At 38.4% G+C, this 27,074-nt stretch overlaps 1 protein-coding gene across 1 annotated transcript in view; it reads left to right on the top strand.

Moving 5' to 3' along the window:
- The window catches only part of CCDC192 (coiled-coil domain containing 192), a 211,684-nt gene that overhangs the window by 25,873 nt on the left and 158,737 nt on the right, over window positions 1-27,074 (top strand). Inside the window, exon 3 of the mRNA XM_064366283.1 lies at window positions 13,593-13,700. Within this exon, the coding sequence (XP_064222353.1) occupies window positions 13,593-13,700 (108 nt within the window). The remainder of the gene's footprint in view (window positions 1-13,592; window positions 13,701-27,074) is intronic.

Raw genomic sequence — 27,074 nt, forward strand, 5'->3', positions numbered from 1 at the left:
AGTTTAGAGAAGAAAATAAATGACCTGATGGAGCTGAAAAACACAACATGAGAACTTCACAATGCAACCACAAGTATCTAAAGCTAAACAGACCAGGCAGAGAAAAGAATTTCAGAGCTCAAAGACTATCTTGCAGAAATAAGACAGGCAAACAATATTAGAGAAAAATGAATGAAAAAGAACAAACAAAACCTCTGAGGACTATGGGATTATCTAAAAGGATCAAACCTACAACTGATTGGGGTACCTGAAAGAGATGGGGAGAACAAAACCAAGTTGGAAAACATGTTTCAGGATATCCACCAGGAGAACGTCCCCAACTTAGCCAGACATGCCAACATTCAAAGTTAGGAAATCCAGAGAATCCCAGTAAGATACTCCATGAAAAGATCAACTCCAAGACACATAATAATCAAATTCTCCAACATCAAAATGAAGGGAAAAATGTTAAGGACAGTCAGAGAGAAAGGCCATGTCACCTACAAAGGGAAGCCCATCAGACTAACAGAGGACCTCTCAGTGAAAACCCTATAAGCCAGAAGAAACTGGGGGGACAATATTTAACATTCTTAAAGAAAAGAATTTCCAAAGTAGAATTTTATATCCAGCCAAACTAAGCTTCATAAGCAAAGGAGAAATAAAATTCTTTTCAGACAAGCAAATGCTGAGGGATTTTGTCACCATCAATCCTGCCTTGCAAAAGCTCCTGAAGGAAGCACTAAATATGGAAAGGAAAACCCATTACCATCCACTACAAAAAACAATGAAATATAAAGACTAATGGCGCTATGAAGCAATTACATGAACAAGTCTGCAAAATAACCAGCTAGCATAATGGTGACAGGATCAAATTCACACATAACAATATTAACCTTAAATGTAAATAGGTTAAGTGCCCAAATTAAAAGACACAGAATGAAAACTGGATAAGATACACATTAATACCCATTAATGTGCTGTATTCAAGAGATCCATCTAATATGCAGAGACAAACATAGGCTAAAAATAAAAGGATGGAAGAAAACTTACCAAGCAAAGTATAAAAAAGCACAAGTTGCAATCCTAGTTTCTGTGTGTGTGTGTGTGTGTGTGTGTGTGTGTGTGTGTGTGTGTAGATGGAGTCTAACTCTGTCACTCAGGCTGGAATGCAGTGGTATGATCTCAGCTCACTGCAATCTCTGCCTCCTGAGTTCAAGCAATTCTCCTGCCTCAGCCTCCCAAGTAGCTGAGACTACAGGTGCATGACACCATGCCTAGCTAATTTTTGTATTTTTAGCAGAGACAGGATTTCACCATATTGGCCAGGCTGGTCTCAAACTCCTGACCTCAGATGATCAGCCCACCTTGCCCTCCCAAAGTGCTGAGCTTGGCTGTAATCCTAGTTTCTGACAAAACAGACCTTAAACCAACAAAGGTCAAAAAAGACAAATAAGGGCATTACATAATGGTAAAGGGTTTAATTCAAAAAGAAGAGTTAACTATCCTAAAAAGGTATGCATCCAATGCAGGAGCACCTAGATTCATAAAGCAAGTTCATAGAGACCTTCAAAGAGACTTAGACTCAACACACAATAATAGCGGGAGATTTTAAGACCTGCTGTCAATATTAGATAGATCATAGAGACAGGATATTGACAAAGATATTCAGAACCTGAACTCAGCTCTGGATCCAGTGGACCTGATATATATATCTACAGAACTCTCTATGTCAAAACAACACAATACACATTCTTCTCTGTGCCACATGTCTCTTACTCTAAAATCAATCACATATCTGGAAGTAAAACACTCCTCTGCAAATGCAAATGAACTGAAATCATAACAAACAGTCTCTCAGACCACAGCACAATCAAATTAGAACTCAAGATTAGGAAACTCATTCAAAATCACACAACTACACAAAAATTGAACTATCTGTTCCTGAATGACTCCTTGGTAAATCATGAAATTAAGGCAGAATCAAGAAGTTCTTTGAAACCCATAAGAACAAAGAGACAATGTACCAGAATCTCTGGGATGCAGCTACAGCAGTGTTAAGAGGGAAATTTACAGCACTAAATGCCCACATCAAAAAAGATCAGAAAGGTCTCAAATCGACACCCTAATATTACAACTGAAAGAACTAAAGAACCAAGAGCAAATAAACCCCAAAGCTAGCAAAATACAAGGAATAACCAAAATCAGAGTGGAACTGAAGAAGATAGAGACACAAAAAAACCCTTCTAAAAATCAATGAATCCAGGAGTTTGTTTTATGAAAAAATTAATAAAATAGACCACCAGCTAGACTAATAAAGAAGAAAAGAGAGAAGAATCAAATAGACAATAGAAAATGATAAAGGAGAGAGATATTACCACTGACCCCACAGAAATACAAACAACCATCAGAGAATACTATAAACACCTCTATGCAAGTAAACTAGAAAATCTGGAAGAAATGGATGAATTCCTGGAAACACATACCCTCCCAAGACTGAACCAAGAAGTTGATATCTGAATAGACCCATTCTGAAATTGAGGCAGTAATAAATGGCCTACCAACCAAAAGAAGCCCAGGACCAGACAGATTTATAGCTGAATTCTACCAAGGGCACAAAGAGGAGCTGGTACCATGTATTCTGAAACTATTCCAAACAATTGAAAGGAGGGACTCCTCCCTATCTCATTTTATGAGGCCAACATCATCCTAATACTAAAACCTGGCAGAGATGCAACAACAAAAAAAATTTCAGGCCAATATCCTTGATGAACATCAATGCAAAAATCCTCAATAAAATACTGGCAAACCAAATCCAGCAGCATATCAAAAAGCTTATCCACTATGATCAAATCAGCTTCACCCCCAGGATGCAAGTCTGGTTCAACACATTCAAATCAATAAATGTAATTCATTACATAAACAGAACTAAAGACAAAACTACATGATTACCTCAATAGATGCAGAAAAGGTCTCCAATAAATTTCAACATCTCTTCATGTTAAAAACTCTCAATAAACTAGGTATTAATGGAGTATACCTCAAACTAAAAAGAGCCCTTTATGACAAATCCACGGCCAATATCATACCAAATGGGCAAAAGCTACAAGCATTCCCTTGAAAATCAGCACAAAACAAGGATGCCTTCTCTCACCACTCCTATTCAACGTAGTATTGAAGTTCTGGCCAAGGCAATTAGGCAAGGAAAAGGAATAAAGGGTATTCAAATAGGAAGAGAGGAAGTCAAACTGTCTCTATTTGCAGGTGACATAATCCTATACCTAGAAAATTCCATCATCTCAGCCCTAAAGCTTCTTAAGCTGATAACCAACTTTAGCAAAGTCTCAAGATACAAAATCAATATGCAAAAAATCAGAAGCATTTCTATACATCAATGATAGACAAGCAGAGAACCAAACCATGGATGAACTCCTGTTCACAATTGCTACAAAGAGAATAAAATACCTAGGAATACAGCTAACAAGGGAACTGAAGGACCTCTTCAAGGAGAACTACAAACCACTGCTCAAGGAAATCAGAGAGGAAACACACAAATGGAAAAACTTTCCATGCTCACGTATAGGAAGAATCAATATCATAAAAATGGCCAAACTACCCAGAGTAATTTATATATTCAATGCTATTCCTATTAAAACACCACCAACATTCTTCAAAGAATTAGAAAAAACTACTTTAGAATTCATATGGAACCATAAAAGAACCCATATAGCCAAGACAATCTTTAGCAAAAAGAGCAAAGCTGGAGGCATTATGCTACCTGACTTCAAACTGTACTACAAGGCTACAGTAACCAAAACAGCATGGTACTGGTACTAAAACAGATACATAGACTGATGAAACAGAATAGAGAATTCAGAAATAAGACTGAATATCTACAACCATCTGATCTTTGACAAACCTGACAAAAATAATCAATGGGGAAAAGATCCCCAGTTTAATAAACGGTTCTGGGAGAACTGGCTAACCATATGCAGAAAATTGAAACTGGGTACCTTTTTTATACCATATACAAAAATTAACTCAAGATGGATTAAATACAAATGTAAAACCCAAAACTATAACATCCCTAACAGAAAATCTAGGCAATACCACAGGATACGGGCTGTGGCAAAGATTTCATGACTAAAACGTCAAAAGCAATTGCAACAAAATGAAAAATAGACAAATGGGATCTAATTAAACTAAAGAGCTTCTGCACACCAAAAGAAACTATTATTAGAGTGAATAGGCAACCTACAGAATGGGAGAAAATGTTTGCAATCTATCTGTCTGACAGAGGTCTAATATCCAGAATCTGCAAGGAACTTAAAGAAATTTACAAGAAAAAAAAACAAACAACCTCATTAAAAAGTGAGCAAAAAACATGAACAGACACTTCTCAAAAGAAGACGTTTATGTGGCCAATAAATGTGAAAAAAACCTCAACATCACTGATCATTAGAGAACTACAAATCAAAACCACAATGAGATACAGTTTCACACCAGTCAGAATGACAATCATTAAAAAGTCAAGAAACAACAGATGCTGGCGATGCTGTGGAGAAAAAGGAACACTTTTACACTGTTGGTGGGAATGTAAATTAGTTCATTCATTGTGGAAGACAGTATGGTAATTCCTTAAAGACCTAGAGCCGGAAATACCATTTGACCCAGCAATCCCATTACTGGGTATATACCCAGAGGAATATAAATCATTCTATTATAAAGATATATGCATGCATATGTTTTTTCACAGCACTATTCACAATAGCAAAGACGTGGAATCCACCCAAATGTCCATCAGTGATAGACTGGATGAAGAAAATGTGGTACATATACACCATGGAATACTATGCAGTCATAAAAGGAATGAGATTATGTCCTTTGCAGAGACACGGATGGAGCTGGAAGCCATTATCCTCAGCAAACTAATGCAGGAAGAGAAAACCAAAGAATATGCACCTGCACATCCCATGCACGTAACTGGAACTTAAAATAAAATAATGTAATTTTTTAAAAAGAAACTCAAGGAAAAGAAAAAAAGGAGTAGATCAAGTAAAAATTCTTTTTAGCTGGCAGGGGAGGATACAAGGCTGTGCCCTTCCCCATTGCATTTTTGAATTTTTGCTCTTAGTTTATGCATAACGACATGCCTTTTCTAACAAAGAGGCTAGCAGATATATTCACATAAAGTCAAGAGCTTCTGGTCCTTACAATCAACTCCCAGACTTTCTCCTAGGCGGTGAACTCCCAGAAGCTACCCCATAAAACCTACAGCTTAAAGAGAGAATTTTCTTTTTACTTGCTACTGTGGACCAGACGTTATACTAAGTATTTTCCTGCATTATCCCATTTAATCATCCCTGCAGTTCCTGGAGTTATCATCTTCTCCATTTTTATAGATGAGGAAATGGGGGCTCAGAATAATTAAATTACTGTCTTAAAGTCACACAAACAATAAGTATAATTAGGTCAAGGACCTTGCATCGTTAGATTCATATTTGAAATCAGCAGAACCTACCTAGTTAGGATTCAGCAGGGAAAGAATTACTGGAAAATATTAGCTATTTCAGAGGTTCTTTAGGAGAGTCAGAGAATCAACTTTGGAGGCTATACCCAATTACCTTGCAGATTCTGAGGACAAATCTGTTAACTGCTGCCACCAGATGTATAACCGGTTACTTTCCCTGACTCTGAGATATGACTTCTTCTGTCACTGTAGCCTCTGAAAACCAAATGACCCCATCCACCAAGCCAGATTCCATGCTGTTTGGCACCTTTTTCATTTCATTCTCATCCACATTGAAGTTTCACGCTTGTGTGTCTGACTTGGTGGAGTCTAAGTCCATGCCTACACCTTGGCTGTGAAGAATGCTTGAGAAAGAGCTCCTGGCTTTTAACTTGGGAAGATAGGATTTATGGGATAAGAAACTCTCCAGAGAAAGACACTAGGCAGTCAAAACAACTTGCCAAATGTTCAGTGCAGAGGTCAAGTTGCAGAGGTATGAAGGTCTTCTCATTTCACAGATGAGAAAACTGAGACCCACTGAGTAACTACTGTTGGCTGTATTATGCTTTCTTCTCCAATATTTTTGCCATGCCTCTTAGAAGCATTTTGACTGCAAGACCTTAAAAGAAGTGGAAATTCACAGCAAAAGTGAACCTTTCCATCTGTCTTCTGTGCCTTATCATAATGGAATGTACTATGAGAATTGTTGCTAAACTTTTATCTGATATGAAAGGATGCATAACACATTTCTCCTTCAGATCTTGGTAAAGAAGGGAGTCTGTGCAAATGCCAGGCCGTTAGGAAAAAAAAAAGCGTTTCTCATGAAAAAGCTTTCTCATGAAACTTCAAGTTCAACTAAGGATTTCCTTGCTAGGTTTTAGAAATAGCATTGTTGGAATATTGAAGTTCTTATCATTGTAATTAATTTTTAAATTTTTAAAAATTTACCTATTTAGAATCTAAAACTCTTCAATAGAAAAAAATTACCTCCAGCCTGAACACTATCAATCATAAAACATTTGCTGTTAATTTTACACAGTATAGCAAAATTTATACAACAAAACTAACTTTGAAAAGCCACAATCGACCTGGGCAATAAAATTTCATCAATTCTATCACTTCACTCATAAACTACTTCAAAGTCCTACAGACGTGCATTTCCTAAAACACTAAAATTCAGCTGGAGAATGAAAACATTGTTGGTCAGCATGCCAAAGTACTCAAAATCTAAACTCATGCATGATAAGTGAGAAAATAAGTAATCCTGTCATACAAAAAACGACCATTTTTACAAATGGCAAACGTATTTGCAGTATTTTATATCCCACTTACCTGAAAATTTTATTTAAAAACAGACAGTATTTTTTTTTTAATTTCGTTGTTGTCATTGTTGTTGAGACAGATTCTTGCTCTGTTGTCCAAGCTGGAGTGCAGTGGCATAATCTCGGCTCACTGTAGCCTCCACCTCCCAGGCTCAAGCAATCCTTCAGCCTCAGCCTCTCAAGTAGCTGGGACTGCAGGCACACACCATCACCACCTACTAATTATTTTTCTTTTTTGCAGAGGCAAGGGTATCACCATGTTGCCCAGGCTGATCTTGAACTCCTGAGCTCAAGAGATCTGCCCATCTTAGCCTCCCAGAATTCTGGACTTGCAGGTGTGAGCCAGCACCCCCAGCCCGTAATTTGTTTTTGAATAAAAATTAAAGGTGGCTAGCATGTGATATTTCTTCAAAACAAGTATTGCTTAATATGAACTACATGAATGACATTGAGAAGGGTGCTTAAACACCCTGAAAGCATATACAAAATTGTGTGCATGTGTGCTTACTATATGTGTGTCTAAGCTGTGCACACTTTTTTTTTCAATAAAAAAATTCACAGATGTTATCAGGTACTCAAAGGAGTCTGTGTTGCTCATAAATCAGAATGGTATAGGGCTATTTTAGGTCACAGAACAGATTTTGTAACATACGTAATACAATACGAACTTGAATTCAGAACTCCCCTAATCCAGATCCTATTTTGCTATTAACTTTCATTTAAACCATGGAGGACATCCATCGCTTGCAAGCAACATTTTCTCCTCTGATGCTGTTTATACAAGAGCCTATAAAGCAATGTTACTAGAGCTAGACCTGGAATATTTGAAAACAGATTAGAACTGCCCTCTTACCACCCTCTAACATCTACCAGAATCCTCATCAAAGAGGAAAGGACAAAACCCCAAAGCACAAAGCAGTGTATTATGAGTAAGCATAAAAATCTTAAATTAACCACTAAACTTGTGACATTCTTTCCATTTTTACATAAACCCAAATCCCAAGATTTCTGTATTGAAGAGAAATTCTAGGCTGAGAATCCTGGTGAGTGTATTAATCACGTCTGCCTTGTTACTCCTTATTTCCCCATTGCCTACTATAGTGCCTGGCAAATAGTGAGCCTTCAATAAATGTTTTTTGAACTTAAATGAATAGAATTGCTTTGAACTGAATTGGAATAGTAGTTGGCATGTTAAAAGTTTTGGGTAAGCTATTATTTAAATTTATTTATAAAGCTATCAAATGTCACGTGGTCATTTCTCTTTAACTTCCATGCCAACAACCTTTTTATAAATTAAACTCTGAGTCAACAATTTCTTTCCAGTACTTTTTGCTTTTATCAGTGATGCTATAAAAATGGAAAAGTAGTTAAATATTTCACAGGGTGAAAGGTTGACCTTTAGGAAGGTGTTTATTTCTATTAAAAAAAAAAAGTATCCTGGAACCTTGCTAAGGCAGATAAGTTGATATAGAATACAAGTCCATCTTGGACTAGATCCAGGGGAATCCAGGGACTCTAGTTTTGGAAGGGCCACCTGACAAAACATTCAATTCGCAATTTAACAGAAATCTTTTAGATAGGAGGTCTCTATACTTAGATTTCATAAACCAGTAAGAATTTTCACACCCAAAATAATTAGAATTAGTTCCAATAGGACTGCCAACTTTTCAATTTTTTTCAAGATGCTAAAACACAATAATTTCCATATACCACCATCATTTGTTAAAGAAATACCCTCTTAACACCAAAGAAAGTAGAATGATTACAATCTCAGAATAAAGGGCAGTCTTTAAAGTGGAATCAATTTGACTTCATGAACAATTCACATGTTATCTTTAAAAATATGCCTTGTCCGTTTGTCGCTGGCTGGCACAAATGTTACCACAAACCACCCTGATCTATGAGGTGGCATTTGGGAACCACTAATATAATTAAGCCCATTTGGGCTGAGGTTTCTTTGTTCCTCTTCCCTATCCACTCTCCACCCTTCCCAACTGTCATCTTTTCAGGGAACACTGATCTCTCTGGACATTTATTTGGGCTCTCTAGCCCTCTGGCTTATTGAGCTCAGCTCATGAAACACACAGACGGGAGAAAGGGATGAGAGGAGACAAAGTCAGGCTATTTACTCCTCTCGTTTATTTCCCGTCCCCGCTGCCCTCCAACCACCATGACTGCCTAGACATTGTTGGTCGTGGCTGTGTTCCTCTCCTCAAGCTTTCTTTCTAGGCCCAGCAGTTTTGCTCTTCCCCTACCTCTTCAGGTCAAGATAAGACAAAGGGCACCCGTACTTTCAGGGAATACCTCACCAACCTTTGTTGATTCCTTTAATCTTACTCACACCTTCTACATTGTCCCTTCATTTAACTCTCCTCAGTTTCTGCATTGGAGTGGCCATCTATTTCCTCCTGGCCTTGATCAATACATTCTTCATTTAAAGATGAAAATGTTGAGGTGCAGACAAATGAAGTAGCTGGCCCAAAGTCACACAGTCAATTAAAATCAAGTAAGACTAGACCATGGCCTTCCAGATTACAAGCAGAGTGCTCCTTAGGCAGTGTTCATCCGGGTCACCATCCTCCCAGGGCTACCTTCTGCTCAGCTTATTGATAGGCATTTCAACAACTAGTTGTAGTTGGTTCACATTTCAAATTTAAATGTCTTCTTAGGTGACTATTAAGGCAAACCCAAACACAGAGGAATGCTATTTTCACTGGAATAGATTAGAACCAGGAAAATTAAGTTTTAAAATATTTGTCTAAGTAGAAATGGGCAATTTAGTGTAAGAAACTATTGCAAATGCTAAACACAAAAGAACATGTGAATGATGAACTTACCACTGTGACATGAATTCTGATCATGAAAGGGGAGCGGGGAGAGATGAAATAAATGTGCCCAGGGTGAGGGGCTGAGACATGGGTGGTGGGTAGGGGGGAAGATGATCAGCTGGGGAGACTTGAGTCTGCATGAGAAAATGAGTAGGTTGTAGAAGGGTAAGGAAGAATAGGGTGATAGATACCTGTCAAGCAAAGGAGAGAGGAATGGACAGCAGTAATGAATATATATCAAACAGGATATTTGCAAATGTATCTATCTGGCAGGAAGTTACTGTACTATCGAGCAGGAGCTGCTGCTGGAACTCTGACATATTAGGAGCCTCAGATTTCAGAGACATTCAAGTCTCTAAAACTGACCTCTATCAAAATGTTCTTCCACAAAGGTGAAATTTGCCATAACCTCACTTTTAGTTAGAAATATTGCTCTTAAATAAATGCACATACAGGTATTTAATACATTAACTGTTTTAATTACAAACTTGACTGAATTTCCCACTGCTGTTACAAAAGTGTCCCTATAGGTATTTTCTTTTACTAGGGCTTTAAAATAAGCTAGAGAGTCTTAATATCAAATTATTCTCTTTATAGGAATCGGGATAATGGAATTATTGACATTTATTGAGCACTTCATCCATCAAATCATTCAATTCTTACAACAACCCTACCATCACTTAATCTCGTGACCACATTCTTGCCCTCATCTGCACAACCTGGCCCTTGACCATGGCAAGGAGAACTTCTCTGTGGCTCTGATCCCTGTCAGTGTCCCAGGTCAGATGCATGAAAAGTATTGCTCAAAGAAGTCACTGTTATAGCCTCTCAGCATGAAGGACTGCTCATTCTGGTGCAACCACCTTCCTTGACTTCCAAACCTTTAATCAATCAACAATTATTTATCAGGCTCCTACTTACTGTTCAGCAAAGTCCTTTCTGGCTTCTGCAGACAGGAACCTTTCTAGCTACGGCACATGAAGTTGGATCAGTCGGAAACCTTGAGCCAGTCCTTAAGGGTCAAAGAGTTTGTATAGCTGTCATTTTAGGACAGAGAAATAAAGACTTAATAACAAGGTAGGGGGTAATCAGAAGGTCCTGGAATAGATTAAGAAATCAAGAAATATAAAATTAGAAAATAATATGTAAATCTTCCCTTAAATTCCCAAATGAGAAACGTTTGCAACCAAAACGAAGTCTGCTCTAACAGTGTCATGCAAGATTTGTTCAATTAGTAGACTATCAACCTCAACATCCATGCATAATAATAGTCAGGTATCTTTACTGTAATCAAAGAGTTTATTGAATTTTTAGTGTTAATTGGTGTCATTTTAGATTGTTCATCTTGGCTACATTAGGTATATGTATTTAGATAATAACCTTATATTTAGGTATACAATTTTAAGACAAAAAGTAGAAATTAACAGTGGGAATTATTATTAAATGGTTGGAATTTACCATGTGGAAATCCATACACAGGTTCAATTCCCAAACACCTACATATTGCCTATATTTTCATCATTTTGATATCATGTAACAGACTGTTGATTAATATAATTCGCTTGCGACTACTTTAACCACTTAGAATATTCATTTTCATTATTACCACAAATTGTATGTGTCCGAACATACCTGGATGTAAAATAAAATTAATAATGGAAGTCCTGCCTTTCTGCCCTTCTGCCATTGCACCGGACAACGACTGAGTACATCTAACTTTTTTAGTCTTTGAAACTACATACCCACTTCCAAAACCTCTATCTTTATGTATGTACTTATCTCTGAAATTGTTTTTGACTTTATTTTCCTTTGCCTTTGTACTGTTAATGGGGTTACTCCTATTTTAAAAGTGCTTGCTTTTGTATAGGCTCTTTCACTTAAGGGAGTGGGGGAAGGTGAAAGGCAGGTCGGAGAGCAGCCAGTACCCATTGCAGCTGGAGTGAGGGTGCAGAAGATCAACTTTGCATCTCCACGGTTTGCTCAGGTCTTTCCCTGTCCCAAAACATCTGACAATTTCCTGAATTTGTACAGAAAGTCCTGTGTTATTTCATAACAGTCCTCGGTTAGGCCTGCTTCATTTGCCTTTGACTTATAATGCTTTTGTCTTATGGAAATGTTTGTCCTTCTTGGCTGGGGAAATGTTGGGTGTTTGGAGAGGAAGTCCTGGAGAAATGGATTAGGTGATCTTGCTGAGTCTACTCACACAAATTTTAAAAACTTCCTCTTGGGATCAAACATTCAACAAGAAAATTTTCCCTGGAAATAGCAGTCTAGATCAGGGATTTCCCATCTTTTAAAAATAGTTTGGCCTGTGACAATTCCCCATTTCTGCATATAATGTCTTACAGCATGTATTCATCTCTAAGTGTAAATATACAAGAATTTTGTTTAGAGAAATTTTTTTTGGAGAATTTTTGAACCCACTTTTCAAATTACTGGAACCGTTAGGAATCCGAGGACAATTGGTTCACTTCCTAGTAACATCATTCCAGCCTGAGATATTCCTTCCCTAAAGGCAAACTTCTGAGGGTGAGTATGCACCCGTAGTGGCAGAACTTGACTGTGGAACCAGGTTGTTTGTGACATAGCAATATGTTTTTGCCCCTCATCCCATAGAATTCTGTTTATATCAGAAGCCAGTGGCAAAGCCTCGAGGTTCAGCATATAGTACAAACAATTATAGAAGCTGAATGAATGCTGTATTTTTACACCTGGTTCCATTTGCCACCAGATGGCTCTATTGTATCATCAGGAAATGCACACATGTAAAATCAGTGGTCTCATAAACCAGAGGGAAAAGTGAAGCAGAAGTTAGACCTTTAAGGCATGTAGGAACGAAGTTCATTCTTTATGGGGCTCATTGGAAGTAGCAGCAGGAGCAGGAGTATTCATAAGGAAACAGGACACATCCAGAGAAGCTATAGGAAGGTCATCATCCTAGCATATACAAGGTTTTCCAACTTTTCATATTGCTTTGTAATTATTAATTATCACAATAAACAATAGAAAAAGAGTAGCTAGGAAGTGTCTAGTCTCAGTAGGGCCTGTACCTGATATTTTCATACCAACTTTGCATACTCGTTAGCTTGTATCTGAGAAAAAGTAACTTTAGAAAAAGTAACTTTAGAAACATTTTGAGGCCAGGCGCAGTAGCTCATGCCTATAATCCCAGCACTTTTGGGAGGCCGAGGGGGACAGATCATGAGGTCAGTAGTTCAAGATCAGCCTGGCCAACATGTTGAAACCACGTCTCTACTAAAAATACAAAAATTAGCCAGATGTGGTGGCACACGCCTGTAATCTCCAGAGGCTGAGACAGGAGAATCGCTTGAACCCAGGAGGTGAAGGTTGCAGTGAGCCAAGATCACATCCTTGCACTCCGGCCTGGGAGACAAGAGTGAAACTCCGCTTGGAAAAAAAAAGAAAAGGAAAAATTTTGAGAGTCAGAGTCTACACATCTGCTGATTTGAGTGATATAGCCAGGCTCTGGGGAAGAATGATTTGGTTCTAAAACATGTGGTATCTTTGTTTTAATGGCATGTGCTAAGCAGGTGAAGATCAGAGGAAACAGTTTCTCTGAATTCAGTTGACTCTGTTCCCACTGTTAGGTGACTGTTAAAAACGTAGACATTTTAGGTGACGTCTTCCATTAGGAATGTGAAATTTTAATCCTAACCTTTTGAAGTAAGAATGAAAGTTTCAAAGTAATCCAATTCCAACAACAGTTATTTAATCTAACTTTCTAAAGCTGTTCATTGTGATTACTTGTTTTTTACTTGTTTTACACTCTATATGTTAAATAAAACAATTGTTAAAACATTTTGCTGTTTTATTTTTGTGTTAAGAAAAGGGGAGGATTTCTGTGAGTTTATCAAGCCCATCTTTAGTTTATAAGATTGTTTGAGATGCGCTCAAACTATCCATGTCAAAAAGTAATACTTGATTTTTTTTTTAAAGAAAGTGTCCCTGGACACTGGACAGATGGCATTTACCTTGGCCCAACTTGAGTCCTTGGAGATTTGCCTGAAAGCAGCAGAAGAAAAGGCTAAAGCTTTATCTGAACAGGTAATATCTGTCATGGGAACTGGAAACAAATGTTCCTCAGTGCGCAGCATGGCAAGTCTAAATGTAAACACGTTTTAACCTCTGCCTCTACTGACACACACACACACACACACACACACACATACACATTGCAGTTATGTGCGCGCGCACACACACACACACACAGCATTCCATTCATTTTAGACATAACAGTGCTTACTTTAGTCTGTATGGCAAGCCTTTAAACCTTTTTCATCTTTATATTTTATTTGACTTTCATTCACCATAGGCCGTGAGTTAGGCGAACCTTCTTTAACTAAGTGGTTTCCCAGAATAAACAAAGCATATTTGCATTATCAGCAGATAAGCTCAAAGGTAAAGCCTATAGGAGTCACGCAGATGTAATTTTCTTTTATTTTAGGAAATTTTACTTGGAAGAGAGTTTTTCAAATATTGACATCCCTCTTTGGTTTTTGGAACTCACAGAAGCAAAGTAGCAGATGATGAGTGAACCTGGCCTGCACCAGCTGGCCTGGACGCCTTATACAGGTGCTTTGCATGTACAATAGGTCCATGATTTCAGAGGCAGTGGCTGTGGGTTATCAGTAAAGCGCAGGCCAGGGCTGGAACATTTCCCAATAAGATTATACTTTGCAAATAGTGCAACTACTGTTGCCTTTTCCCCTAATCAGAGGGGCTTGCCCCAGAAGGCAAAGCCGCTTGGAGTCTGGGTCCCCCAGTGCTCTCTCTTGGTGAACAGTCAGTGGAGGAAAAAGGATAGAGGAGGCCCTGCAATGTTAGAAATGTTTATAAATTTCTCCTGGATTGATACATTTAGATAAAAATATATTTTAGATACTTTTGAAAAAAACGAATTTTAAGGTGCTTTTAATAATAAAGGTAGACTCTTTGTACAGTAAGAGCTAATTGCATCAGAATTTTATAAGAAATTTGGCAGAAACTAAGGAGGAAAGGTGCTTGTGTTATGAGAAAAAGAAGTATGATTAATGTGTAATGTAGTGATACACACAAATGCCCTTCATTTCTTTTTCAGCTTACTGAAAAAAAATACATCCCTTACTTTGGTATCTACTTATTGTTTACTGACTAAATGCGGTCGATGCAAGGGGTCACAGGGTACTTGTGTCAGTTAATAAAAATGTGTTGCCCTTTTGGAAAAGTTTCCATCTCAGCCTCAAGCCATAGCTCTAGCCTGCCAACTGCTTCTTTTTTCTAAAACAAACAAAAACAAGCCTTGAACTGTGGCAAAATTAAGAATTACCAAGAACATAATGATCAACATGAGATAACACTTCAAAGAAAAAAAAAAAAAAACTAAGAATTTCAGAGTCTCCAAATCAGGAAGGATTTTTCAATGGATAACTAGAGGAGGGTACCCCTGCTGGGATTAGGTTATAGTAAGAAGATACATAGGGGTTTTTTTTGGTGATCAAATGGCTTTTAATAATATCTCATTTGAATCAGTAAGATTCAATTCACTCATAAGAGTACCCAATCCTTTTGTTCTTTAGAAAATATTTTTATCCATTGCAAATGTAACCATCCGGTGAGTTCACCTTGCCTGCTGCCTAGACAGAACTGATTTATCAAGACAGGGGAATTGCAATGGGGAAAGAGTAAATCACATAGAGCCAGCTGTGCAGGAAGAGACCATAGAAGTTTTATTACTACTCAAATCAGTCTCCCCAAGCATGAGCATTCGGGGATCAGAATTTTTAAAGATAATTTGGCAGGAAGGGGTCTGGGAAGTGGGGAGTGCTGGTTGGTCAGGTTGGAGATGGAATCATAGGGGGTCGAAGTTAGGTTTTCTTCATGTTTTCTGTGCCTGGTTGCAATGACAGAACTGGTTGGCCCAGATTACGATCTGGGTGGTGTCAGCTGATCCATCCATTGCAGGGTCTGCAAAATATGTCAAGCATTGATCTTAGGTTTTACAATAGTGAATCCAGGAACAATTTGGGGAGGTTCAGACTCTTGGAGCCAGAGGCTACCTGACCCCTAAATTGTAATTTCTAATCTTGTGGCTAATTTGGTAGTTCTGCAAAGGCAGACTGGACCCCAGGCAAGAAGGGAGTATTTTCAGGAAAGGGCTATTATCAATTTTGTTTCAGAGTCAAACCGTAAACTGAATTCCTTCCCAAAGTTGGTTCAGCCTATGCCCAAGAATGAGCAAGGACAGCTTAAGGGTTAGAAGTAAGATAGAGTCAGTTAGGTCTTATTTCTTTCATTGTCATAATTTTGCAATGACAGTTTCACAAATAGCCCCTAATATTTAAGATTCTTAGTTTAATAATCTCTTTGTATAACACCAAACAATTAGATGTATTTATTTTTTCAATATTTATCAGATTAAATATATAAAATGGAAACTGGATTTCACTTCACTTCTTTGTACTTACCATCAGTAAGGTGCTGGTTAGGTGTTTTGGGGAGAAAGACATATAAACCAGAGCCTCTCTACCCAAGTAGCTCACAGACAATAGAATAATTGGAAGACATAGAGAATGAAAATAGGTGTTTATATGACTCCAAGATAAACTGCACAATAGCATTAAGTTGCAGGATCTGTGTTTATTAATTGTACTAAAATATAGTTCTTGAAGCTGCCAAATTTGCATAACCAAGTAAGTTGAATTGGAAGTTGGCCATGGTATGAGGAAACGGAGAGTATGATGTGTAAAAGCACATTGCAGGCGTTTTCAATATTACATTTTTAATTAACTTGAGCATTTGATGAGATTTGGCTGTCTTCACTGTTACTGTTAAGAGGAGTCAATCAACACTGTTGTCAGAGAATTTAATCCTGAGATTTTTGCTTTCTCCGGTGTTTGAGTCTGGTCTTTTCCTTGAAAAGATAAAAACTTTAAGAACAGTCCTCTGTCTCCTATTTTAAAATTTAAGTTGACATTAAAAACAAATGGATGAGAGGATAGGGAAAGGGGAGAAACTGATATTTCCTGAGAATATTCTTGAGAATATTTCAGAATGGAACATCTGTCTCAAACAATCAAACATTTGTCCACTGGGTGCCACTGTCTTCCTTACCAGGCCGTGCCACTAAGGGATTGAAGAAAGATTGTCTTTAGTGTTAAAAACAATGATTACAGACACAAACACACACACGCTCTCTCTCAATCTGTGTCAATCTGTGTGTGTGTGTGTGTGTGTGTGTATGTATGTGTTTGAAGGAATATTTTTGCCTGCTATAGATGTTAAGGCTTCTTCTAAATGTCATTAATTTAGGATTTGTCAAAGGATGTTGGGAATGCTAGCTTGCCTTTACTGGTAACCCAAATTATGGTCTGGCCTGGTAGAGTAGAATGAGATGGGGAGAGTGGAAGAAATGACAAGAACCAAGATTTGTGTCGTAACAAAGCATTGGAAGCTTACACTATTATCAAACAATGGATCCTGCCTTTGAGAAAAGGGTTACTCTCACTGTTATTCAAGTCTTTATCTCTTGGCCTTGCCTCTGAGAGCATAGAATTAACTCAGATTGGAAAGTATAGGTGCCTAGGGTTGTTACCTACATTAATCATCTGTTGGTCCTGGGCTCAGTTTATGCGAACTGAACACTTCTAAGGTCTCCTTCAGCAAGGTCCACTGTTACAAAGAAAAAGATTAGAAATAGCGAAGAAATAAGAAAGTTGTGGCCACTTCCTTGATGAGGTCACACAGTCAACAGAATTCTTTGTTGGGCTTCACTTTCGCTTACAATTATTCTTTATTTCTCCACAGTCAAGTCACTAATGTCAAAATAAAAAAAAAATGAGATCAGGATAGTCTGCAATTAAGATTTATAATCTGAGTAAGTCAAGGCTTTGAGAAATAACTGCAGCAATTCAGCCAACCTAGACTGAGAAAGTGTCATTAGACTCCAACTTCTAACCTGGATTATAATGATAAACTACTCAACACATTACCATCTTTTGCTTAAGAAAAGACTTTATTATGTTTCCTATAGGTTAAGATCAGGTGAGAGGAAAGCTAAATGCCTGGAAGATGAGTAATAGATTAAAAAAAAAAGGATGAATAAGAAAGAGAGAAAAGCTGTTAGGAATGTGAAAGAAAGATGAAAAGTAAAAGGGTTTCTAGAGAAGCCCATAAGAAAGAAATTTTTTCATGTGTGCTGGCTTCTATCACCAGTGAATATAGGAGGACAAAGAAAGGGACTCTGGTGAACTGCTGTTTATGACCACATACAAGCAAATATACCATACAGCTTTTGTGCTGAGACAAAAGAAAGTGTCAAGAAAACCCATACTTTTGCAATGAAGCCTGGATCCAGATGCATGTCAACGCAGAGTTTATGAGACAACATTCCCTTTGGCAGCAGTGTTAGCCCAGAGTCTCTCTCATTACCAATGGCTTCTGGTTCCCAGCTCCAGGCATCAGGGAGAGCCCAGGCTTTTTTCCTGCTCCACTATTTGCTAGCTTTATGGCCTTGAGCAATTCACTTTGTCTCCTCAGCTACCGTTGTCTTATCTAGGAGGGTGTAAACTAGTTTCAGAGGGCCGCTGTGAGGATTACATGGGATAGGCATCTGCATCTTCGTAGGTATTATGGCTGAATGTTTCTGTTCCCCACCCCACTCCCCCCTCAAAAAAGAAAAAATCATATATTGAAACCTAATCCTCAATATGATAGTATGTGGTGGTGGGATCTTTGGTAGATGATAAGTTCCTGAGGGCACTGCCTCAGGAATGGGACTAGTATCCTTATAAAAGAGGCTCAAGGGAGCTCCTGTGATCACCCCTTCCACTGTGTGAGGACAGAGCAAGAAGCTGCCATCTGTGAACCAGGAAACAGACCCTCACAAGACACCAGATCTGTTGATGCCATGATCTTGCACTTCTCAGCCTCTAGAATTGTAAGAAAGAAAGAAATTCCTATTGTTTCTATGCTAGCCAGTTCATGGTATTTTGTTATAGCAGCCCAAATGAACTAAGACAGTAGGTTCTCAATAAATATCTGTTTATTTTCATTCCCACCAGTGGTCATAACAGAACTGTGTAGTTCTCTTTATGCCTTGAGCCACATAATTTAATGAGTACCAACCTATCACAAAAGTCTCTCTTTCTCTCATACACACAATGCCCCCTACCCAAGCTCCCTTTTCCTAACTTGGCTGGCTTTTCTACCATCCAGTTTTCTCTTCTGCTCTTTCTCATCTCTACATCTTGTAAAGGGACATTAGTTCTTTAACCTTGTCTTTCCTTTCTGCTTCATCTCTTGGAGTGTCTATTTCTGCCCATTACCTGATTTTGTCCTGGCTGGGAGCTGTTTTTCTTGGCAAGCTGGGGCGGGGTGGAGGTGTGCGTCAGGAGGTGAATCCAGTAAGAACTATGTAGTCAGAATTAGTTTCATACATCTTCTTGGTACCATACCTAGCAAAATATAAGTTACATGAGAGAGAACTTCATAAAGTTTGTGGAAAAATGGAATTAAACAATACAAATTAAAAATATAAACTTTATTTTTCTGCATAAGATCTATCAAGCTCAAAACACTTTTGAAGTGATGATACCAGTCATTTAGTCCACCTTAAAGAACTGAGGGTCCTGGGGATTTAACCATTTCAACACAGTCCTTTTCTACATCATTAACTAAAGAAAAATGAGTTCCCTTTAAAGGTTTTTTTTTTCAGACTAGGAAACAAAAATAAGGCAGAAGTGGCCAAATCAGTATTATAAAGAAGATGCCTAATGATTTCCTATGGAAACTCTTGCACAATTGCCCTTGTTTGATGAGAAGAATGAGCAGAAACATTGTCATGGTGGAGAAAGACCCTGATGAAGACTCCCTGGGTGTTTTTCTTCTAAAGTTTTGGCTGACTTTCACAAAACGCTATCATAATAAGCAGATGCTATCATTCTTTGGCTCTGCAGAAAGCCAACAAGCAGAATGACTTGATAATTTCAAAAAACTATTGCTACAACCTTTGCTCTTGAACAGTCCACTTTTGCTTTGACTGGACCACCTCCCCCTCTTGGTAGCCATTGCTTTGATTGTGCTTTGTCTTCAGGATTGTACTGGCAAAGCCACGTTCTATCTCCTGTTACAATTTGAAGAAATGCTTCAGGGTCTTGATCCTACTTGTTTAAAATTTCCATTGAAAGATCTGCTCCTATCTGCAGCTGATCTTGGCAAAAGTTTTGGCACCCATTGCTATCAAGTAGAAAGTTTTCTCAAATTTAACTTTTCAGTCAGGATGGTGTATGCCGAACCAGTTAAGATGTCTGTGGTGTTGGCTATTGTTTCTCTTATTAATTGTCCATCAATTAGGACACAAACAAGATAAATTTTTTCCTCAAAAATGGATGCAAATGGTCTACTGCATATGCTGCTTCTTCAACATGGTCTCGTCACTTTTAAAATGAATTATCTACATATAAACTGCCAATTTATTTGGAGCATTGTATATATAAACTTTTTGTAAAGCATCAATAATTTCACTATTCTTTAAACCCAAGTTTCATGTAAATTTGATGTTTGTTCTTGCTTCTACTTTAGCAGAATTCATGTTCCTCTGATAGGGCCTCTTTTCAAACTGTGTCATCCTTCTTAGTACTCAAACTAGATCCTGTTCACATGTGCTACAACAAGTTAGTGTGAGTTTCTTTTGGTGTAAACTATTTTTGAAATCCATGCATAATTTTTTCAAAATATGCACTTCCATGATATTTTTGAAGAACCCTCATATTCAGCATGCCATAAAAACTAGCTAGAAAGAAGATTTCATGATTTGGTGCAGGGGATAGGAGGTGGAAAACTGGGTGGGAAAGTTGACCTCTTTTTCTTATCATTGTTTCTCCCAGGTAGGGATGAGGCATAGGCAAAATACAGCAAGGGGTCCCTTTTTGGTTTTTTGCCCCTTTTGCTTCCATTAAGAGAGGTTTTTTTGGAGACACTCAAAATGCAAAGAAATTTCAATGAGAAAAATGTGGTAGTTTTATTTCCCAACATTCAGAAAAAGCATGTGTGAGCATTTTTCTGACTTCTTAGTAATAATTCATGTGTGAGCTGGGCATTGTTTCCTCTTGCCTGATGAGAGAGACATTTATTAAGGTCTTTTAATGCCCAAAATAAAACTAGGAACAAGGCAATCTTGTATCCTCACTCTATGGCTAACCTGAACACTTAAGTTATATGTAAAGAAAATGCCTTTCCCTTTCTTTTTTTCCCCTGCCTTAAGTTCTCTCTCATCTTAAATAATAACAGAAGCAAGGAGGTGGGGGAGGGTGTCTAATCTCACATTCTGCAGAAATACATGCCTAGGACCAGACCCCCGCAATGCATTATAAATGATAGATGGCGAGTGGAGGAACTAACATTCATTAAGCACCTACAATTTTCCATGTGTCATGTTTAGATTTATAGACATTTCATTTTAGCTACACAATAACCCAATTTTCTATTGAGGACAATATGACCTCGCTACAGGTCGTATAGTCAATAAATTGTGATATGGATTGACTATGTCCCCACCCAAATTTCACCTTGAATTGTAATAATCCCCACATATCAAGGGCAGGGCCAGGTGGAGATAATTGAACAATGGGGACAGTTTCTCCCATACTGTTCTCCTGGTAGTGAATAAGTTTCATGAGATCTAATGGTTTTATTAATCAGAGTTCCCCTGAACAAGCTCTCTTGCCTGCCGCCATGGAACATGTGCCTTTGCTTATCCTTTGCCTTCCACCATGACTGTGAGGCCTCTCCAGTCATGTGGAACTGTGAATCCATGAAACCTCTTTCCTTTATAAAGTACCCAGTCTTGGGTATGATTTTATCAGCAGCATGAGAAAAGACTAATATGAATTGTTAATCTACAAGTAGAACCGAAGTATTTTTAAAATTCAAAGCCCCTATTCTTTTTTAAACAATTAATTTTTTTATTGTACTTTAAGTTCTGGGGTACATGTGCAGAACATGCAGGTTCGTTACATAGTTATACATGTGCCATGGTGATTGGCTGCATCCATCACCCCATCATCTACATTAGGTATTTCTCCTAATGCTATCCCTCCTGTAGACCACCACCCCCCGACAGTCCCCAACGTGTAATGTTCCCCTCCCTGTGTCCATGTATTCTCATTGTTCAACTTCCACTTATGAGTGAGAACATGTGGTTGTTTTCTGTTCTTGGGTTAGTTTGCTGAGAATGATGGTTTCCAGCTTCATCCATGTCCCTGCAAAGGACATGAACTACTTTTTATGGTTGCATAGTATTCCATGGTATATATATGCCACATTTTCTTTATCCAGTCTATCATTGATGAAAGCCCCTGTTCTTAACAGCATGTGGTCATAGGCCAAAGACAATTAACAGAAATTTCTTACACAGCAACATCGAACAAGAAGAATTTGCCTAGGTTTTCAAACTGGCACTTCAAGAGCCTGATAAACAGATTGCTGGGCCTTATCTCTAGTGTTTATGATTCATAGATCTGAGGTAAGTTTCAAAACTTTGCATTTATAACAAGTTCCTATCTAGCTTAGGTACCAAATGCTAACCCAGATCTTCAAGCTGAGGTTCTTTTTCACCCTTATCCTGTGTTCTCCAGCTGCATGGGAGTGACTGAATCAAGTGTAATTAGGTTTGGGTACATTAGATAGACAACCCAAATCAGAATGGCCTAAAGAAAGTAGACAATTTTCACTCATCTAAAGTAAGTGTGGACATAGGCATCTGAAGACAGGTAGGTCCACAACCTTCAGAGGCCCAAGATCTATCTCTTTCTACATTCACAAATATGGCTTCCATCCTCGGGTCCAAGATACTCTTGCAGTTGCAGCCACCTTACTTACACTTCAGGCGTCATAGAGAAGGAAGAGGCATGTGCGAATAGGGATGGACAACTGTCAGCTGAGCAGCCCCTTTTAAGAACTTCCGTGGCACCCTAAGTAAATGAATTGTTATATATTACTGACTAGTTCTATTTGCATGAAGGCTGAGAAATACAAATATTTAGCTGGGCACATTGCCACTCCCAAAAGTAGGGGGATTTTTTTTTTTTTTTTTGAAATGCAGTTTCGCTCTTGTTACCCAGGCTGAAGTGCAATGGCGCGATCTCGGCTCACCACAACCTCTGCCTCCTGGGTTCAGGCAATTCTCCTGCCTCAGCCTCCTGAGTAGCTGGGATTACAGGCACGTGCCACCATGCCCAGCTAATTTTTTGTATTTTTAGTAGAGATGGTGTTTCACCATGTTGACCAGGATGGTCTCGATCTCTTGACCTCGGGATCCACCCGCCTAGGCCTCCCAAAGTGCTGGGATTACAGGCTTGAGCCACCGCGCCCGGCCGATTTTTTTTTTTTTACTAAGAAGAGAAGAATGGATATTTGGTTGGCAAATAGCAATCTAGGCCTTGCTCATTCAACTGCTTGACTCTACTGATGCACTTAGTACACTGTTCTGATAACCTCCATGTTCTTTTGTATGTGGCTATCCAGTTTTCCCAGCTTTATTTCTTGAAGACAATTCTTTCACCATTGAATGATCTTCACATCTGATATGGTTGGCTGTGTCCCACCCAAATCTCATCTTGAATTATAGCTCCCATAATTCTCACATGTTGTGGGAGGGACCTAGTGGCAGATAATTGAATCAGGGGGGCATTCTCCTCCATACTGTTCCTGTGATAGTGAATAAGTCTCACGAGATCTGATGGTTTTATAAAAGGAAACCCCTTCTGCTTGGCCCTCATTGTCTCTTGCCACCACCATGTAAGAAGTACATTTGCCTTCTGCCATGATTGTAAGGTCTCCCTAGCCACATGGAACTGTCAGTCTATTAAACCTCTTTTTGTTTATAAAATGCCCAGTCTCAGGTATGTCTTTATCGGCAGGGTGAAAATGGGTTAACACAACATCTATATTCAAAATCAATTGGTCAAAGATGTATTAGTTTATTTCCAGACTCTCAATTCTATTCTATTTGTCTATAACTGGGTGACGTTCACCAGGTACTACTGGTTGGAAGCCCCAGTCATCAGGTTTGTCCCTGGGGAGATATTGATGTTTTGGGGGCACTTCATCTGGAAAGAAACAAATATGGGATATTTTGTTTCATCATCTGAAACTGCAACAAATGGAGTGAGGTTTTCTTCATTTGGTTTCTCAATTCTCTAAATCTCTGACATAATGTCAATGCTCTATAAAGATACATTAACAACTGAATGTCTTGTAAATATGGAAAGACGTAGAAGGTATGACAAAATAATATTGCTCCAAGACCCCCATGTTACAGTTTGCAGAGATAATCTCAGCAAGACAGAAAACCAAGTCTCAAGTTAGCAGAAGATGGCAAGAGCTGACCTCTAAGCTACCCCTCCATGTTGGAGTCATATGATTAGACTCTCCTGGAATGTAAGAGGTGGGGACAAATCATCTGTAATATTGATTTGAAGAAAGAAAACATTAAGTGTATGTTGTCAGAATGAACAAGGAAGTTAAAGGAAATTCAAGAGGAGGCAAAAACACAGAAGAAGAAACCATCCCATTCTGAAAAAGACTTGTATCTGTTCTGACTGGCTTCCCAACATGCTGTTCCCCTTCAGGTCCATTCTGGCTTATTGCAAGAACACAATTTGGGGCATTTGTGGCCTTGCACACTGTTCAAAGTCAAGATCAAGCCAAGTTTAGTTTGTTTCTTTGTTGTTGTTGTTGTTATTTGTTTGTTTTTGTTGGCCAGCAGGCATTTGTTCATTTAACAAGTATTTATTGAGTATTCACTACATGTCAGGTACGATATCTAGAAGTGAGAATACAGCAGTAAACAAGATTAATAAGATCCTTGACTCATGGAGCTGACATTTTACTGGGAGGAAACAGCAAACAAATAAACATTGAAAATACATAGAGCTTCAGATGGCGTTAAGTATTGCTGGGCCACACTAATGGGTGTCTGTGGGACTACGCTTGACCTTAAATCCCACCGGAAAGTCTCGTTCCTGAAAATAACCTATGGGCTCTTGTCCTTGAGAAACTGGTGACTGTAGCTCTGTGTGCATGTGTGTGTGCATGTGTTTGTGTGTTATTCCTGTTGTTTTTGACAGTAAACAATAAACGCTAAGGCCAAATTATTGCCCTAGGTTAGATCAAGGTTCTTGGGGCTCAGGTTTTCTCTTCAAGATGGCATTTTCAAAGAAACAGGATTTTTCTTTTTAGGATTTCTTTGGCCATGAGGTAGTAAGAGTGTGCCATGAGCAATGAAACAGGGCTCAAATAGCAGCTGGTGAGAAAGAAGGAAATAGATCATAGTAACAGAAAAGGAAGGATTTTAACAGTTTACTTTCTCTTAAGAGTTTTAACCACTTTGCTAATATTTATGCTAAATTCTTCAGGTATATTTATTTGTATTGTTACAAAGCTTGGACTTGAAACAATGCCTCACACACACAAAAATCTAATATGTTTAACTCTAATCAGCAAGATATTATGAATCATGTTATGCCTAAGACCCTAAAACAAATTCCCATCATTTCTCTCTTAGTACATCTTCGTGTCCAGTCTATCTTTTCTTTACGTTTAGGAATAGAAGGAACAAGGATACTAGCAAATTTTTAGATACTGAATGTGTGTATTGAGTGGCTAAAAGTAATTTGATGCATACTGAGATTGTCCAAAAAATGTTCTGTTTTTTTTTTATTGTTTATATGCAACAGTAGATCTTTTGATGTCAAGTTTATTTGAAATAAACAATGTGCCCTTGGTAGGAGTATTCATTTCTGCAAATGCTCAGAAATTATGCTTGACATGCCAATCTGAAATCATGAGTTTTGTGAATGAGTTTTTGTTTTCAGAACTATTTTGAAGTCTACTTTAATGCCATAAAATCACAAGCAGTCTGTTTGACCTGGAATGGGTTCCTTATCAACATGAAATCTAGTTATCAGGAACTTCATTAAACAATTTGGCTAGCCAGAGTTCTGATTGATTTTACAGCAGACAAGTTCCCTCCTTATTAAAAAACAAAACAAAATCGGACAACCTCTCATTTAAGCAGATGTTCATCTTCATCTCATTACTGGTTTGTTGGTGTAAATTGGGAGCTTCAAAGAATGCAAGGAAAAAAATAGAAGCTGGTGAAGAGATGGTGTTGTTTTGAATAAACTCAAACACAATGACAAATCAGGTTCTGTAGTGTATTGTTGTTGCGGGCGGGGTGTGTGGATTGCTGGCCTGTTACATAACTAAAGACTTCCTTTTGCTTGTAAATGTCAAGATCAAACAGAGGTCAGTTTTAAATAGCTGACCGGTGCTGATAAATGTGACTTTCTCTTTTTAGAAAAAGCGAAAAGCCTCCTGCCTTAAGATTCATCGTTCTGCTGTTAGAAGGTGGTGTCTTTTCGTATGGGCTTAACTTGTATTTTGTTCATAAGGTTATCTTTGAGACGGTAAATGAACTTTCCCTTTGCTTACTGTCTACAGATAAATTAGTAAGTTAGGTATATGCTTTTGTTCAATTATTCATTCAATAAATATTTATTGAGTTTATACTATGAGCTAAGCATTCTGTTTGGTACTCCTGTGAATTTCAGTTCATGTATTTCTCCAAACAGTTCTGGAAAAGCGTATATGCCATTTTGCAAATGAAGAAAGCTCTTTTGCGGGCTTGCAGGCCTCTTGTCTGCTCCTTCTATATGCTCTCCTTGGTGATCCGACTTTAGGGTACACAATCTGCTGAAAAGCATTAAGTCCTCACCATTAGTCCAGGTCTTCCCTGAACCCAGACCTAATTATGTGTCTACTGAACTGCTCCACCAAGGTTCCCACAGCCAACTCAAGCTCTCCATCTCTAAAATTCAACTTGCCTGCTTCTTGCCCCAAGCCTGTTTCTTCTCCCACATTCCCTAGGCCAGTGATCAGTGCCGCCAGCCAGTCTGTGTTGCTTTGATTCTTTCCTTTTCCTCACCCCTCATATGCAATCAATTGCTGAGTACTCTGGGTGATGACTCCCAAATCATTCTTGAATCCCTCTCTCCACTGTCGTCATTCCTGTCTAGGTCACGGTCTGCAGCGCCTCTCCTGACTTTACCTTGATTATGGCCCTTAATGACTCCTCAACACTACAACCAGAATGAAGATTCTGTAACACAGACCTCATATTTCTCAACTTTAAATCTTAAATTAGCCCGCTTTCACTGTCAGGGCCAAATCTGTGCTCTAACAGATGTTACAATGCCATTTATGATACGACCACCTGCTTGTTTCTCCAGCTGACCTTACACCACTCCCTGTATACCACTATTACACCACTTTCAGTTCTTTAAAGGTATCATAACCTCTCTCACCTTTCTAATCTAATCTAAGGAAAAACAAAGGCCCCATTTCTTAGAGTCAAATTTTCATTAATATACCCCATGGAAG

This window comes from Aotus nancymaae, unplaced genomic scaffold, assembly GCF_030222135.1.
Source record: "Aotus nancymaae isolate 86718 unplaced genomic scaffold, 86718_ANA_hifiasm-v0.15.2.pri h1tg000064l_1, whole genome shotgun sequence".
Classification (NCBI taxonomy): Eukaryota; Metazoa; Chordata; class Mammalia; order Primates; family Aotidae; genus Aotus; species Aotus nancymaae.